Below are 17642 nucleotides of genomic sequence, written 5' to 3' on the forward strand. Positions count from 1 at the left end.
CTGGAGCTGGTTTCAGCAAAGCTTTATACTGCGGCAACAAAGTTGCTGCAAATTGCATGTGCACACGCGATGACATGTATCGACGCGTACACGCACACGCACACACACACGCACGCACACACACACACACACACACACACACACACACACACACACACACACACACACACACACACACACACACACACACACACACACACGTGCGCGCGAGCGTTTTTTTATATGAGACGATTCTTTATGCAATAAAGTATCAGTTGCAGTCTATATAGCGCTTGCGTTTGCGTCTTCTTTTGTGGGCGTTAATGTGTCTTTTGTGGAGGCTTCATCATGGCTCACCAAATAGCTTATCAGTACTTAGTAAGACGGATGAAAGGAAGGGGCACCACATGGCTTTCGTTGACTGAATTTGGTGCAGGAATAACAAACACTGTTTAAAAGATAAGTGCCATGTGGTTTCAGCTCCTGCAGCACAAAAAAGAATCACAATCCGAGAAGAAACGCCAAACATGCAAAGCGATGCTGGTGCGACACACTCCAATAACTTACAGTAATGAAGCAGTAACGAAATCATTAAAATACTAACAACGGGCAGCAGCCAAAGTTAAGAAACCTGCCACATCACTGGCTGCCACAAAATACATGACGTCCTCACCCATGATACAGCGAAGCAACTTCGCTGTACCGCAGCAGAGTACTACTGTAACTGTACTGTAATCGTGACATCAACATTTCTTTCTTGTACAGTTCTCCTCTGGTATTCCATCAGACAGCTTTTCCAAGTATTTTGCAGCCCTAATGTACTGTTCAATCATTGGATGACGCCTAAAAGTCATGACTAGAGACCGGATTTTAAACAAATGCCTATTTTCTCCTTGCGTTCTTATCACGCCACTTTTAAATATGAGCATGAATTAGGGGTTAAGAAGGGCTTTTAGAGTGTTTTTATAGTCCCTATAAATGCCTATTTTTGGCGTTTGTGCCTAAATACCTATAAGAGCCTACAAATGGCTATTTTCAATATCGGCACCTATATGAACACTATTTAACCTCAAATTTCGCGTTCAAGCGCAGTTTCAGACCATTGTTCATGTTACCGGGCAACATTTACTTTTCAGAACTCTATGGGGTTGAACCAAGTCATGTAGTTCAACAAAATTCACGAAAACAACCACTATCAGCAATGAAATGGGAAGGATCGGAAGCGCCGGCCTACATAAGCCGCCACGCTGACATAGTGCGAGCGGTTGGCAAATGCGAAACCGTGAAGAGCCCTCGGTGTAAAGGAGAGTGAAGAGGAAAATAAAAAAAAACTGTGTACATGCGCGTTTTTTTTTTGTTTGTTGGTAATTTATTATTAATGCGTTCACTGACAGGGGAGAAAACGACATTACGCGATTAGGACCGGCCAGTACGAGGCATCCCTCCCTTCTGGTCTTTTAGCGGTCTGGCTATCTGCTGCTGTGCCGCCCTTCTCAGCCATGCTGAAGTGAAAGAGACCCACGAGTGGATTCGACAGTGGACACCTGATTCACCAAGTCCACTTAGACTGAAACTGAGAAAAACGCAATTTTTTTGCTACTGACAATATGGTCTGGCTTGCTCCAACAACTTTTGCCAGTGTACTCATGACACCAAGATACCTTAAGTCTATATTGTGGCTAAAGTCTAAATAGCCCACTGTCGTCGGTATTCAGGAATAAAAGTTGGACTTGGCTCTTATACATTGGGACATTTAATTTGGCCTTGAAGTAACTCGTAAGACAAGTCTAAATCACAGCGAATTAATGACACAGGTTGAAAGCGCAAAAGACGAAGACAGAGAACAGGCTTGACTGTCTTCGTCTTTTGCGCTTTCAACCTGTGTCATGCCAAACCAACAAGCCGAAACAGCTACCCTAGCGAACTAATGATATAGCAGCATATTTGCAACGAAATTAACACCATTCTTGTGCTTTCGTCAGTTCCGTCCTTTGTTGCACGGGCGTAATGGCGATAGCTAAACTTGTAGAACGAGTGGTCTTGCACCATTCCGGACTTTTCGCAGCGATTTCTCGTTCTTGGCATCTATTTAAGGCCTTCAAAAAAAAAAAGCTTCAGTTTTTCTTTCTATTCTTAGCTTGTTTTTTGACGTGCCTTTTCGGATCACTTCTTCTTCTTCAAGGAATGAATAGGTGCCCAATATCAGTTGTCTTATTTCAAATATACCATTTTGGAGCGAATGAAGGACATGATATTGTAGCGCAAAACTCGAAAATAAGAAGCATTAAAAGTCAGAAAGAAGTAGGAAAGCCGGCCTCTTTATATTCGAGTCTTGCCCTACAACACCATGTCGTTCAGTAGGTGCCAACTTGCCCAAGAAGAATATAATTGTTGAATGTAAGCACGATAGGAAAGCAACTAGGACACAAATGAAAGAGAATGGATGCCGCCATGTTGGTTGTTGTGGACACAGTTCTTGACGAAGCGCTGGTTTAATGGATCTGGCTCAGTTTGACCCAAACAGATGCAGGATTTGGCTCAATTTTGATTCGAAATTGCCTTTTCGAGTTCACGTTACAATGAGGAATTGCAACGTTTTGATTACTTAGGCGCGCTTTACGCTCCCGTGCACTATATAGCCCAGTTTCGGTTTCTGGATTTGGCTCTTCGGAAAAAAGATGGTTGATCCCTCCGTCATAGGAATCGGAATAACACGAAAGTAAAACGTGCCATTACAGAAGTAACTGAATGTTTACTGTACATTGGTATGAGAGAGTTTGCACAATGTATATTGATGTATGGCAGCTATAGCATCGTTTAACGTGTATGCACCCACTTTGATGATTGGTGGTACGTCTCCATCCCGACGACTAACGTCCATGTTAAATGATTAAACAAACCCTTGTGGTAGCTATAGTAGTTAACGGTGAAAGCGTAATCAGAGAACGAGGTGTGATAGCCAGAAGAGCGTCGCATATTGGACGCAGAACTTGGTCGCCATCCCGTGGCATGTTAAAATGTGATTGAACACCACGGCCGCACTAGAGGGAAACGCAAAGCGCGTCGCGCTGCCCCGGTAGCTCGGCCGCGATTTTTCTCGGTGCGAGCGCGTGAGCGGGGAACGTAGTGTCACAGCCATGGTGAGGCAGGCGCGCGTCGCAGAGCTATGTTTGGTGTGGATTAGCGTGTTGCTATGAGCGATGCCGACGCTGACGCTTTTACGACGCTTGGGCAAAGGTCGCCACCTCGCGGTGTGTTAAGGCATTGACAAAATTCAACTTCTATTGAAAACGCGCCGAATGGGACGGACGCGTCAACGCGTTGCAGGTGCTAGTCGCGGAGGCCACAACAATGACGGATTACTTTACCTTACCACTCCCAGAGGTCAACACGACCCCGCCGACCGGGAGAGTGGTAGATATAAAAGGCGCGTTCGTAAAGCCTCCAGAGTCTGTGACCATGGCGCAGTAGATAGCGTGTCCGGCATGTGTGGTTGCGGACCGAGCGGTAGTGGGTTCGATGCCCGTTGACGGTCGCTTTTTTAGGGGCGAAGCTCCTTAAGGCGGCACCCGTTCGTCCCTCGTAGTCGTAGTCGTAGCATGGGTGTTCTCTGGTCGTAGTCCGTAACCAGTCTTACGCTTTGACCTCCAAGGTGGTGCCGGTGGGAGATTTTTCCTGTGCGTTGTTGAACAATAAAAAAATTCGCAGCGGTAGCTACAAGCCGACTTCTTCTGTCTCTCATTCCCATTAGCAGCCATTCTTTACCTCCAAGGTAGTGCCTGGTGAGATTTCTCCTGTGCGTGATTAATCAATAACAATTTTGTTCAAAACGCTGTTGATTGATGAAATAAACCAACGAAAGACGCCAGATGTTTTGTAAAAGCAAAACGGAAGAACGCCAGATGTTTCTAAAGCAAGAGGAAAAGACGCCAGCTGCTTAACGAAAGACGCCAGATGTTTTCTAAAGCAATGGTTTTCTAAACAATGAAAATTCACAGCGTACATGTAAAATTAAAGTGAGCTGCAAGTCGTCATAACTCATCGAACCTTTAGTATAAACGCGCCCTATCTCACGTCGGTGATGATGTACTGGGCAGAATTCACGGAAGATTCATGGTTTACCGATGAACCTCCGCACCTTCGCCCACTCATCATCATTCACTCCGTGGATATGCTGTGATTTTTCTTTGCCATCTGATTGTGTATATTTTTTCGACGTCATTTCCGTGACGGAAATACGTCACTGAAGTCTTGGTGGACCCCGGCATAAAACACTTTCGTGTTAAAAAAAAAAGAAACGCCACATATTATTTGCATTTATGCAAAAATTTATTGCATCTACGTTTACGACGTTGGAGGCCAGAACGTGTTTTGCCTGCTTAATTCTGGCGCCTAAAACGCGCTTTTTCAATGCCTAAAAATCCGGCCTCTAGTCATGACAATGTACGAATATACGTGAATCGGTAAATTCCTTCAGTGATCAGTGGTGCTGCTTTGAAGGTTTATATTCAGGAATCGTCCTCTCTGCTACAGAATTCCGCGGGTAAAAAAAAGAAAGAAGTAACCTACGTTCTACGTCCACCGAACAAACTCCGTACCATGTTCTTACATTGTCTTTCCTTTTGTCTTGAGATTTCTTGCTGAGCAAGGCCTTGCGCTACTATTTCCCCCTTTTCTTTAAAATTCTTAGCTGAAGATGAAATATTCACCGGAAGATTTGATACACTTTCTACAGCCGGCCACCTAATTCGGTTGTCTTCGACTGCAGAAGGGCTCGTATGGCTTTCTGGGCTGATCCCTTTTGCACCGTGGGGCTTATCTTGAGTGAGGCCAGAATCCAAAGATCTTTTCTTCAGTAAAAAGCCGATCATCAAGTCTGCTAAAGGGACACCGTAGAGCCCGTGGCAATGTTTGTCAAACTGCAAGAACAGCGGCGCAATAGGTGATCTACCGTGTCTTCATATACGCAGTTACCCCGCATGGGTGAATACGTGATTGCAGTGCGATAGTTGTGCGAATTGGCTAACCGACCCACAGCCGACACAAAATTGTAGCGTCAGGTCCAGAAATGTTTGTTGGCAGCTCTAATTATAGATCGAGGTTGCATAAGCAGTCGTTGGACTCATGCGTTTTCTTTCTTTCTTTCTTTCTTTCTTTCTTTCTTTCTTTCTTTCTTTCTTTCTTTCTTTCTTTCTTTCTTTCTTTCTTTCTTTCTTTCTTTCTTTCTTTCTTTCTTTCTTTCTTTCTTTTTTTCTTTCTTTCTTTCTTTCTCATTCCCCTCCCCACGTGCAGGATAGCAAACTGGACATATTCTAGCTAACCTCACTGCATTTTCTGTATTCGCTCTCTCTCTCTGTCATGATACACCATCTCCAAGTCCCACGTGAAAGACAGTGAGCACAAGGGATCCCCTCAGATATGTTGCATGCGTGATTATCGGACTTTTTCAACCTGTCGTCCATTTCGAGCTCTCGAAAGAATATTCTCGGGTCTAGACAAACTGCGCCGTTTAAAATGATTAGTCGCACTGTACACGCTATGATGCACAGACTGAAGGTAACTCTTGATTTATGTACCTCTAACAGCGGAAGTAGCAATGTCACTGTAAACTCTTTTTGAGTTAGCTGACATGGAGAGGATTGGGGACAAAGTTAAGCATTGTCGGCGAATTCCAGTTCGTGCCCAAGCTTGTATTACTTTTTAGGTCCATAATATAACGCCATTTTTTTTTTCTTCGCTTTGCCGCGAGCATAGGCCGGCAGAAAAATTGGAGTTCACTCAGACTCACTCAAGAAATATATTTTGCTCCGAGGACTCGCTCGGACTCAGGCTCACCAAAATTTTTCTCAACCGGACTCACTCGGACTCAGACTAACTAAACTTTTTCTCAACCGGACTCACTCGCATAGGCGTGGGCACGGGCGTGCAATATGGGCCAGCATAATGTAAGTATTATTTTGCGTTCGATTTTATTTTTGGTTGGCAATATACGATTGAAGCGACCATCAAAAGTCTGTAACGCTGGTAACTGTCTCGTGTTTTGTGTGTGTGTATGTTTTTTTCTTACCTTTAAACGGCATCTAAGCCGACAACACGTAGAGGTTAGTCGCGGTTAGCGCTTATGATATGAGACACATCCCATCAGCTCCGACATACTATATTTTTGTTGGCCACGCGAGCCGTGGGCGGTTTCTATAATCTCGGAGGTCATGCCGAAGACCCACGTTCTCTGATGCACTATATTACGCAGGCTTGGCGTTTTTGGTACATGAAGCTTATGATGTTCACGTGTCTTCTGTCTTCATTTTTTTAGAGACGATAGTCTTTCTTGAGGAACTCTAACGCAGAAATTTTGGTCTCTCTGTCTTCTGTCTGTCTGTCACACGATTCAGACACCCGGCCAAACTTTAAGCACTTGCTGAACGCCCAGCCATCTTGAACTGGTAGCTGCGTTCATACTTGTGAACATTGTCGATCAAAAAGCAAATATTACGCATCTCTCAGGCGCAACATCAATACGCAAGTATTAGGTGGCGTGTTCCTTCTCTAGAAAATACATAGATACGCATCAATAGGCAAGTGTTAGGTTGTCTGTTCCTTTAATAGAAAATACATAGATACGTAAATCTAAAGACCCTGGCATTTCTTGGACTGCGCTGAAAATGCCAGAGTTTCTTAGGCTGCTCGGAAAATTCGACGCTATGAGCCAGATGCGGCAATTCAACATAGTGGAGGCGGAATCATGTAGTACGGCCGGTAGAATACTATCGTCTTTCGACGACATTTGCAGCGAAACACGCAAATACGCGACCAAATTTTTCTTTTTTTTTTCACGTTCCCGCCGCGGTGGTCTAGTGCTCATGGTGCTGGACTGCTGAACCGAAAGTCGCGGGATTGAATCCCGGTCGCGGCTGCCGCAGTTCGATGGAGGCGAAATGCTAGAGGCCCATGCACTTGGATTTAGATGCACCTTGAAGAACCCCAGGTGGTCGAAATGTCCGGAGCCGTCTAGTATGGCGTCCCCCACAATCTTATCGTAGTTTTGGGACGTAAAACCCCCACAATTATTATTTTTCACTTTTTTATAGCATTGATACTCGACTTTACTGAAATAACGGGAATTCATTAGAACTGTTCTTTCTCACGCTTTGACGAAATAATAATGATAACCAGGGGCGTAGCCAAGGGGGGGTTGGGGGGTTCAAACCCCCCCCCGAAATTTTTCAGTTTTGCTTGCGTATATATACACGCACACATACAAACGCACGCACGAACATACAAAAAGTATGGTTGAACCCCCCCCCCCCCCCGAAAAAAATTTCTGGCTACGCCCCTGATGATAACACTGCTTAATTTGTCTTTGAGTAGGCTTTTTACTGTTATGACAGAGCCAAGTGTAAAGAAATGCTAATAAATGTCGTTCTAGAAAGGCGACCTCAATTGTGGGCAGAAAATTGCTATAAAAGCGAAGCCGTATGCCAGTTGTTAAAACAGGCTACGTACGACCGCAGCTGCGTGTCTGAGCAACACTCGATTTAAAGAACGGGGCTCCACAGGGCAGGCCACAACGCTCACCGTGTTCACAGCCGCAAGCCCTAGATGTTTCTGGCCTCGAATCGCTGCAATTGTGTATCTTTATTATGCCGTCGCTATTTATAGGCTTCGTGCGCTGCTGTTTCTAATCGGGCATGCAGTGCCACTACGGCTGCTGCTGGCAAAATGTCCCTGTTGCCTGTTCCCTCCGCAAAGCCGCGCTTTCTTCCGCAGCAGGTTTGCAATGGCCCCTAGCAGCGCAAGCGTGTGTACGCGGCGAAAAAAGTCGACTTCTATCTGCTCTTGCGAGTTCGCATGTCATAACAGTTACAAGAACACGGCCGGGAAACTGCCGAAGGTGCACTTTTATCATTTTCCATGGAAGTCGCACGAGGCTCATCGGCGAAAACGTTGGATCGCAGCCGTTCGGCGCGCCCGATAAGCAAACGCGTCCTGTCTTCGCACGGTTTCTTTCGCTTTCTATCCAAGTCACTGGCGTAACCAGGGGGATTCAACCCCCCCCCCCCTTCCATCCCAAAACCACGATATGATTTTGAGAGACGCCGTAGTGGACGGCTCCGGAAAGTTCGACCATCCGGTGTTCTTTAACGTGCACTGACATCGCACAGTACACGGGCCTCTAGCATTTCATCTCCATCGAAATGCGACCGCCGCGGCCGGGATCGAACTCCCGACCTTCGGATCAGCAGCCGAGTACTACAATTACTGTTCCACGTCGGCTAACATGACCTGCGTTGACAGCAATGTTTACCTTCTCGCGGCACGGTAAGAGGGCAGTTCAATGCCTTGCAACCCTTACAATAGTGAGCAGGGAACTAATTGACCAAAAAAAAAAAGAAGTTCGGGAAAGGTTGCTCAGCTTGACCCTAACAAATTTCAGTGTAATGCACTATTCGAGAAACATCGTCTGGTGAGGTGCTACGATGTCTTACGGTAAACAAACACATGACACGGAGAATAAAAATAAAACGGCTTTTCGAGAACCTGACGTGTACTGAACGTGCTCTAATTCAATATGAGTCTTGACAGATGCCCTAGAAAACTCAGGGTATTTTTTTCTTCCTGTTAAAAACCGTGTTTGCAAAATTGTATTGCACAGCGACTTTATTGGCATGATACCTAACTTGTCAAAACTGGGGATCAGTATGTGCATCGAACGGAGCATTTGAAATCGTACGAACGGCTTTCTTTTTCAAGATGAATAGAATGTTGATGTTTGAGCTTGTTGTGTTGCCCCGTACGAGATGACAATAATTAATATGAGATAGAAAAAGAGAATCATAAAGTAAGAGCTTCACTGTCAATGATAACAGGAGGCGTAATCTTATTAGTATTCCTGTAACTCGAGCAAGTTTGTTGGCAATAATGTTGATGTGTGCATTCCACAATTTGTTTTCCTGAAAAATGACGCCTAAACTTTCGAGCGAAGGTATTATCTCTATCACGGAAGTTCCTATGTGAAGAGATCCATGAACGATTTGTTTTTGTTCTTTGGCTGAAAAAGCATGCCTTTTGTTTTGGTAGCATTAACAGTTACTGTTAGCGAGTTTAATGAGCTCCACTAATGTATTTGTTCTAGTGTATCATTGGCAGTGCTAAGTAGTCCTGCAGCGTTTCTAGCGATCATAAATGAACTAGTGTCGTCGGCATAAATAACAAACCGCGCCGTGGTACTGATATTAATTAAATCATTTATATAAATGTTAAACAATAGTGGTCCTAGTATGCTTCCTTGGGGAACCCCAGCACGTATCGACAAAGCTTTTGGATAGTGGTTGCTGATACCAACAGTTTGATACCTATACTGCAAATAACTTCTAATTAAATACAGAAATGTTCCCCCAAAGCTCTAAATGCCAAGTTTTGTTAGTAAGGTGTTGTGATTGATGGTATCGAAGGCCTTTGAAAAATCGATGAATATGCCAAGAGTAACCAAGCTTTCTTCAAAGCCTCGAAGAATTATTTCTTTTTGAGTCAATAATGCTAATTCCGTTGAGCGACCTCTTCTAAATTGAAATTGGAAACCTGTAAGCACATTGTGCTTGTTACAAAATGAGGTTATCCTTACATTTATCAACTTTTCAAGACATTTAGAAAAAAAGTCACAATTTCGCCTCAAGGGCGAAGCAATGAATGCGAGGCATTTACATTTAGGAATACTTGTATATTTAGTTGATTCCTTTCTTTTTTTGCTGTGAACAATGATATTAAAACAGAATCGTTTGATTGCAATATTGCGTTCTCTTTATGAAAATTATATTCCGAATGTATATTATGTAGAAAGAAGCATGTTTCTTGTAAAACATTTTTGTGTATGTGTGAAGAAGTAAGCACGTTCTGAATGTATAAATCTTTGTGAATGTATATGTATGAAAAAAATATGAATATGATAGCACGTAAAACCAAGTAATATCTCATACTACTGAAATGTGTATAATATGTGTATAATATATCACTTATTTGTATATGTGTATGTTACTGATGTGTAAATGTGTATGATGTGGCACTGACGCAGACTGTATCAGGAGGTCAAGACCTCGTCAGGCTATTTAGCCTTTAGTCTTTGCCTCCCGCAGGAAAATTTTGTATTTTTTCCTGCAAATAAACAATGTTCAATGTTCAATGTCCAAATAACAAGAAATCGGAATGTCACAGGAAGAACGGCAAGCAGCTAGAAACTTGCTGCGTGCTTCTCAAGCACAAACGACGCAGGAAAAGAAAACACACAAGGCGAGTGCGAACTAAAACTGTCACAGCTCGACACTTGCAGCACGCTGTTCAAACACAAAGAATGGAGCACGAAAAGAACGCACAGGTATACATAGGGCGAGCGCGAACTGTCACAGTTGTTACTTCAACTAACCCCTACTTTGGCTCTTCTAGCTAGCAGATCACTCCTTTCGCAAACGCGGCCGCTGCAGCGAGCGAAGTGACCTTCGTGTGGTCTATAGCTTGAACGCACCCGTACAAAAATGTATGTAGACAGTCTCTAGACTGTCTAAAAATGGGTTTAGACAGTCTATAGACTGATTAAACCTATTTTTGTAGGGGCAAACTTTGCGGTGAAAGCACAATACGTACAAAACTCTCCCTCAAGAGATAAGCGTGCGAGCACGGTCGACCACGCCCTGTATGCCAAAGTACAAGTCGAAGGCGCACATCCCAACTCCGGCGAAACACTAGGCAGTTTTAGAATTGGGGACCCAAGAAATTTGCGAGCCGCCAGGGCGCATGCGCAGAACGCAAGCCACTCTCGGACTCGTGCGCTCGCGTTGTCCCAAGACTCTGCAGCGTCTTCCTTTTGGGCGGCAAAGAAAACCGCAGTACGCGCGACCTCGAGCTAAGAAAATAAAGAAGGCGCTTGGCAGTGGCACGTGAAGCCACGACTCGCCTTCCCTGCGGGCGTCGATTCTCGTCACTAAGATAAAATTTCATTTGACATTATAGTTGGTACATGGTCCTGCGGCTAAAATTACAGCGCAAACGCACTTTGTCCTTCTTACTTCTTTGTCCCTGCATCCATCTGAATATAATTTCATGCCTTCGCGTATGTAATACGCTATCATCCTTGTTACACGTTTTGTTTTAGAGCTGTTGTGTGCGCTTGTGCGGTAATGTAATGTAATGTAATGTAAGAGAAATAGTAGAGAAGGAAAGGCAGGGAGGTTAACCAGTATAGGACAACCGGTTTGCTACCCTACACATGGGGACAGGGTGGGGCACGACTTCCGGGAGAGCCCTGCTGCCGGCCGCCGTCGAGACAGCGAGCGTGCTCGAAGCCCCGGAGCCGCCGGCTACCGCGTCGAGCGAGCTGTGGCCGCCTACTACTTGCGGCTTCGCCTGAGCCTGCTGCTTTCTTTTGCGCCGGGACGCCGGCCACCGCACACAAGTGACGGCTACACCACAAGGACGCAACGAGCCTCACTCACAAGGCACCGGTCTACGTCAGAGACTTGTGAGACTGCATATTCTTTTTTGTTTGTTTGGAACCGCGTGCATGGGCCCGTGTTATTGTACTTGTTGCCATGTGTGTTTGTCGCCCAGTATAAGTGCCTTTTGTGTCACGCACTGTCTCCTCCAGCTTCCTCGCGTCACACACCTTGCGACGTGACCTACCTAACCATTACAGTTTTCTTGTCTTTCTGGCTTGCATTTTTTTTTACGTTCGAATGATTTTGCGTAAGCGCCCTTAAAAGCGGATAAAAAACGACTCGTATGCTTTGTCGCAGTCCCTTTCGTTGAACACGTCTTGCCGGCTTATCCGAGAGATTTCGTTGCGGAATTTTTCAAGTGTGAATGGGTTAGTATCTTGAAATGTGAAGGGCTGATCTATGGAAGGATGCGAGGGCAACACACATGAATTCGTAATAAGAAATATAAGCAAGTGGTCACTGATTTTTTCAATTTCAACTGTTAAATATGTTGGTTGTTTTTTACCACGGCCAACCGCCTCGTGTACGACAGCGCTGGCGCTGCGCCGTGTTTCGTTGCAGTTATAAAAGATTTAAACGGGGGCCGGTGACGCTCTAGCCTGCCGTGTTTAATCGCATGCTACCAGCACTGATTAGCATATGCCATGTGTCGGCTAAATATTGGCTCACGTCGCTTTTTGTTGGCTATACTATTGGCAAATGTGGGCCCGGGTTTTCGTATGTTGGCTCATTTATGGCTAGCATTGCACAAATACTTGTTAAAAAGGGACGCTAAAGTGAAACACTCAATCAGCTTAAAGTGATAAGTTATTCTTTGAAATCTTTAGTCGTTAATTTCACCATCATAGGCTTATCAATGGAATAAGTAAACGTCAAAGTTTCAGTTTTTTAGTTTAACGCTAAAATCTCTGCGCGTGAATGTTGACGTGACGTCACTCTATCGTATAATAGCGGGCGTGAATATCGGGCACAAACAGCGGGCACGTAGGGTGCCAGCAGGAGTGGCCGAACTTGGAGCAAGATGGCGTACTTGGTGTCGTGACTCCCTCCAGCTGATGTTTGGGCAGAATGACCTTGAATGCGCTTTCGATATGATACCAGTGACTCGCGTGCGCAGCCCATGTCGGTGTGAAGGGCAGATCCCGTCGAAGTATAGTGGTGCATACTTTTGGAAGACCACACAATGATATCTGAATGGCGGTCCCTTCATGAATGACGTCGTAATCAGTAAGTAGTAGATGACGTTACATATTGATGCAGCCACGACTGATCTCGCAAGTAGGCCATGGGGAAAGCACATTAGAGAAAATACGCTTCGGCAAAGAACCCCTAGTAAAACGAAGGCGAGCGTCAGCGCGAGACAGTAAAAACTTTATTTTCAACAAAACAATGCGTGATATTACGCAGTAATGCGCGGTAAACAGTAAGCTCAGCATCACTATGTGCACGACTAGCCCGTATGCAGAGTTTATGGTGCAAGGCGTGCCTTGTTCACATCAACATAGAACAGAGGATATCGCCTGCATCTGGCACCTATTGTTGGGACACGTATGTCAACAGGCGCGGACAAAAGCCGTTTGCATGTGGAGTCCTTATACCCAGAGACGGGCGGAGTAACTAGGAATGATGTCGTAATCCAGAAAGGAGATATGCAACGGCCAACACAAAGAAGAACAGGAACATGAAGAGGAATGGCGATGCGCCCTTCTTCTTGCTGAAGGACTTGCATCGGTCATTGAGCGGGTACATCACCCTGTGGCGCGAATCGAGGATGGCCTGCCGCGCACCGGGCCACGAGTGCGGACCTTCGAGCCTGAACTGGTACGGCAGGCAGGGTCCGAGCAGCGCGCGGAAGAGTTCGTTGTCCGTGAAGAAGTACTTGAGGATGTTGGGTCGCGCGCCGATCTGGCTGGACAGTTCATCCATGTAGTTGATCCAGTCCACCTGGATCGTGTGGCGCGGCGAAGCGACGTAGCGGTGCCGCATGGACTCTCGCTTCTTGCGGATGTCCTCGAACATGGCCTTTTCCGAGGGCAGCGAGCGTTTGTTGGAGAGCAATTCGGCCAGCCAGCGGCTCTGCATATGCAAAATTGATACCAATTTTCTGTCAACGTTACTGAAACTTTGTCAAAAAGAAAGGGTTGGTGTCGGAGTGTCATATATACACGTGCCATCAGGCGTTCTGCGCAGGGCTTCGTGGCAGCACCTTTTCATTCTGTGTGATCGTCAAAACTGACTCCGTGCCTGAACCAAAGCAATGTCACACTTTGTGGTAGTTCAGAGTTTCGCTTTATTATTTTTGGTTTCGATACTGCGTAGCAATTAGCTGGCGATTATGTAAAAGGTCGTGCCTATGCCATGATTTTGTAGTTTCTTAATGCTGTGATTTTCACGTATCCTATTATCTGTAAAAAGGAGTGGACGGCGCTATATAAAAGCGCTAACGTCTCTTAAACAGCATATAATAATAATAAAAGCGACTCGCCTGCAACTCGGCGATGGGGAATATGGCGCCGACAGGCTGGATAAGACCGATCAACGCCAAAGTCGGATGCCGGAGTTGGGGCGGGAAGACGTACTTGTACAGCTGCACCTGGTTGTCAACTACCGAGACCACATCCTTTGGCAGGAAAGGAAACTTGATCTGGTACCCCGTGGCCAAGATGACGTCGTCCAGCAGGGTCGCCTGTAACATCATACACCTCACCTGTAAGGGTTGTCACCCTAAAGGAGGCCTGCCTCCACAAAGGCGCCGTCGTTCTATTGCTCCGTGTGTAGCGCCTGCACGTTCTCGCAACCATGTTTGCAGTTTGCTTGGTTGAATCCCATGACCGTATTTAATATATAAAGTGTGAAGTTGTGTACAGCTCGCTACGCTCTAACCAGTGTTACGTGAGATGGTGCTAGACGCCATCAACAACGTTTAGTACTGAGATTGGTCCATCATGAGGACTCTGGCATAGTTTGCAGCAGGCAGTCCAAGTACAGGCCCGGCGCTTAAAATGCCTCTTCGCTCAGAAATTTCGCCAGGTTCTTGATGATGTTCTTTATAAAAATGATGACTTACAGGTTGAAAATCACTATTCCGAGTACTTTTGCGGCAGAGCTATAGGAATCCCTATTTCAACGTCTCTCCCATAATACAACGTGAAGCAGTGCATACGGTTGCAACCTACTATAACCGTCTGCCGAGACGAATTCTTTCGGCGACAGCGTCACTTTGCGCGACGTATAATATCGCGTGTTTAATGATTGAAGCGACTACTTGCCCGTCTTTCCGAAAGCAACCAATCAGCGCTCACCTGAAGCGACATATCCAAAGTGTGATCGTTTCGACTTACGGCCCCTGCAAGTTCGTTGAAGAGTTGTCCGTAGCGTATATACGTGCATGTGCCGTGTCAGTCGACCGAGAAAGAGAACCACACGAAGACTTCCTATAATGTCCTCCCGTGATCTTCAGTATTGGTTCATAACCCGTCGTTCTACATATATATCTTTCTAAGCCTAATTTTCTCCTGTGTTACCTTCTACTGAGAGCGCAGTTGTGGTGGCTTCATTTGGTGAGACATGGTCCCCACCTATGCCTTTTGCATTAAATGACAGTGGGACGCGTGTTTCCATGGAAAGGTTACAACAGTTGCCTCTGGTCACTGATCGGCTGACACGAGCCATATAGCCTTCGCTGCGCTGTACAGACTCAGTGAGAGACAATATAGTCGTTCGCTGGGATGAGATAACTTTCACGCTAAAGCGTGGGAAAGCCTTACGAGTGTCAAAACCATTTCGTAAGCCGTCGCGTCAACGAGTCACGCTAAAGCGTGGGAAAGCCTTACGAGTGTCAAAACCATTTCGTAAGCCGTCGCGTCAACGAGTTACCCCTCCATACACTCGGAACATTTGAAACTTGGGTGCAATGTTCGGCAGCTTAGAAGTTTTACGGCAGATACGAAGGCTTTGCGGCCGTATACATTTATTAAATGCGAAGCATTTCTTAGCGAACTTCTGCGAGTTTGAGCGTATCTATCTATCTATCTATCTATCTATCTATCTATCTATCTATCTATCTATCTATCTATCTATCTATCTATCTATCTATCTATCTATCTATCTATCTATCTATCTATCTATCTATCTATCTATCTATCTATCTATCTATCTATCTATCTATCTATCTATCTATCTATCTATCTATCTATCTATCTATCTATCTATCTATCTATCTATCTATCTATCTATCTATCTATCTAGCCGCCTACGACTTTGTGCTCTCCCGGCCGTTTCGTTCATCGGATGTATACCAGAATTGGCATGGAATACCATGACCGTATTACGAACATAAATGACAAGTCATAACATGAAAATCATGACATGCATGTCATGAACAGCATGATTTACATTCTACGGCCTTGGGGCTCTTGCGGCCATTCCGTTAACTTCATATATACCAAAACTGGTATGACGTGACGAGAGTTCATGGCGAACATAATGACAGGTCCTAACATGCAAATCATGACACGCATGTCATGTGCGGCATGATTTACATGGCATGGTCTTGGGGCGCTCGCGGACGTTTAAATGAATGGATATATGCGAAAACTGGTATGACGAGACATTTCGACATGACGAACATATATGACACGTGGTACCATGAAAATCATGACACGCGTGTCATGTACGTCATGATTTACATGCCACGCTCATGACGCACTCGCGGCCGTTTCGCTAGGTTGATATACACCAAAATTGGTATTGCGCGATGTGACTGTATGAAGAACATGAATAACAGGTGGTAACATGAAAATCATGACACGCGTGTCATGCACGACATAATTTACATGCCACGCTCATGGCGCACTCGCGGCCGTTTCGCTACACTCTTAAAAAAAAGGTTGTAGTACTTACTAACTTCGGTTTACTAACTACTTGTCACATATGTTACTACCCTGTTAGTAAGTGCGGTTAGTAACGGGGAGGTTAGTAACCGTTACTACCCTCGCCGTTACAAACGCACTTAGTATCGGTTACTACCCTTCTCGTTGCTAACTTGTAAAATAGGTAGTAACGGTTACTACCGAAAAAAAATTAAGTAGCCGTGATCCTTTCGCCTCTTTTTTTTATAACGGTCACTTCACGAGCATCAACATTGCGATATATCATTAGGTAATTATGCACAGCACGTCATGAATCAGAACAGCACACATACACAACGACAAGGCTACGCGACACGTATAATTCGTAAGCGTTTCCAGGAGTATATATAGCCCTACCTCTGGGGTACGCAGCTGGTGCCGGTGGGCAGCTAGGCTTTAGGATAAATAGCTTAAGTTATGCGCCTATACTTATATAGCGTACAATTTTATTAGGTGCGCGAGGTGACATAGCGTAGGACTTTTAATCAAGCATATTAAGACAATCAATATGCTATGTATATTTTGCGTAATATCGTCCCAACATGGCCTAATATACAAGACCCAAGACTGGGTACTAAGCTTACTAATATCGCCTCAATGAACTTGAATCGATTCCCGTGCTAGTGAATAGGTTGTAAAAAGCTCGTTATAATAACTTCTAAGATTGGTTAACAACTCGTTTAACAGGTGCATGGCAAAAAGTTAGTAACGGTATGCAAGAGGTAGTAACCGTTGCAATTTTTAAGTGTCTGCTAACGTAGGTAGTAAAAAGGTAGCAAAAAGTTAGTAATGGTCCAAGAAAGCTAGTAACAGCTGCTGTTACTATTTGCTCGTGGTTACAAGCTTTTTCCTAACTTTTTTTAAGAGTGTGCAAATCAGACTCAAATATCAATTCCTCTAAAAATGTTGGCCGTACAAATTATGTCTTCAAGCCATGATAAAAAAAAAGTGAATCGAGAAGGGTTTGAGAAAATATATTAAAAACTTTCACTCAGTGAGTGAATGCATGTTTTTGCAGCACTGTGAAGGGTTATAAGCAAAGTAGCTTTTTGTTACTAACTCGAGTTAGTAACTTGGCTGTTTGGGTAGTAACAACACGCCTGTTGCTTTCGAGTTTGTAAATGGTTAGTAACTGTCTCAGAGAGTTAGTAACAGTGGCTGTTACTAACATTTTCCTTCCGCTAGATTGATATGCACCAAAATTCGTATTGCGCGATGTGACTGTATAACGAACATGAATAACAGGTGGTACCATGAAAACCATGAC

General features: G+C 44.8%; 1 protein-coding gene across 2 annotated transcripts in view; it reads right to left on the reverse strand.

The window, feature by feature from the left end:
- Window positions 1–12835: 12835 nt before the first annotated feature.
- Window positions 12836–17642, reverse strand: part of LOC119382708 (flavin-containing monooxygenase 5) — a 35468-nt gene continuing 30661 nt past the window's right edge. For both annotated transcript variants that reach the window (XM_049412307.1, XM_037650542.2), the window contains exons 5-6: window positions 13951–14151; window positions 12836–13541 (exon numbers count right to left, since the gene is read on the reverse strand). In XM_049412307.1, the coding sequence (XP_049268264.1) occupies window positions 13083–13541; window positions 13951–14151 (660 nt within the window). In that variant the 3' untranslated portion in view covers window positions 12836–13082. The remainder of the gene's footprint in view (window positions 13542–13950; window positions 14152–17642) is intronic.

Source organism: Rhipicephalus sanguineus, chromosome 2 (assembly GCF_013339695.2).
Source record: "Rhipicephalus sanguineus isolate Rsan-2018 chromosome 2, BIME_Rsan_1.4, whole genome shotgun sequence".
NCBI classification, from domain to species: Eukaryota; Metazoa; Arthropoda; class Arachnida; order Ixodida; family Ixodidae; genus Rhipicephalus; species Rhipicephalus sanguineus.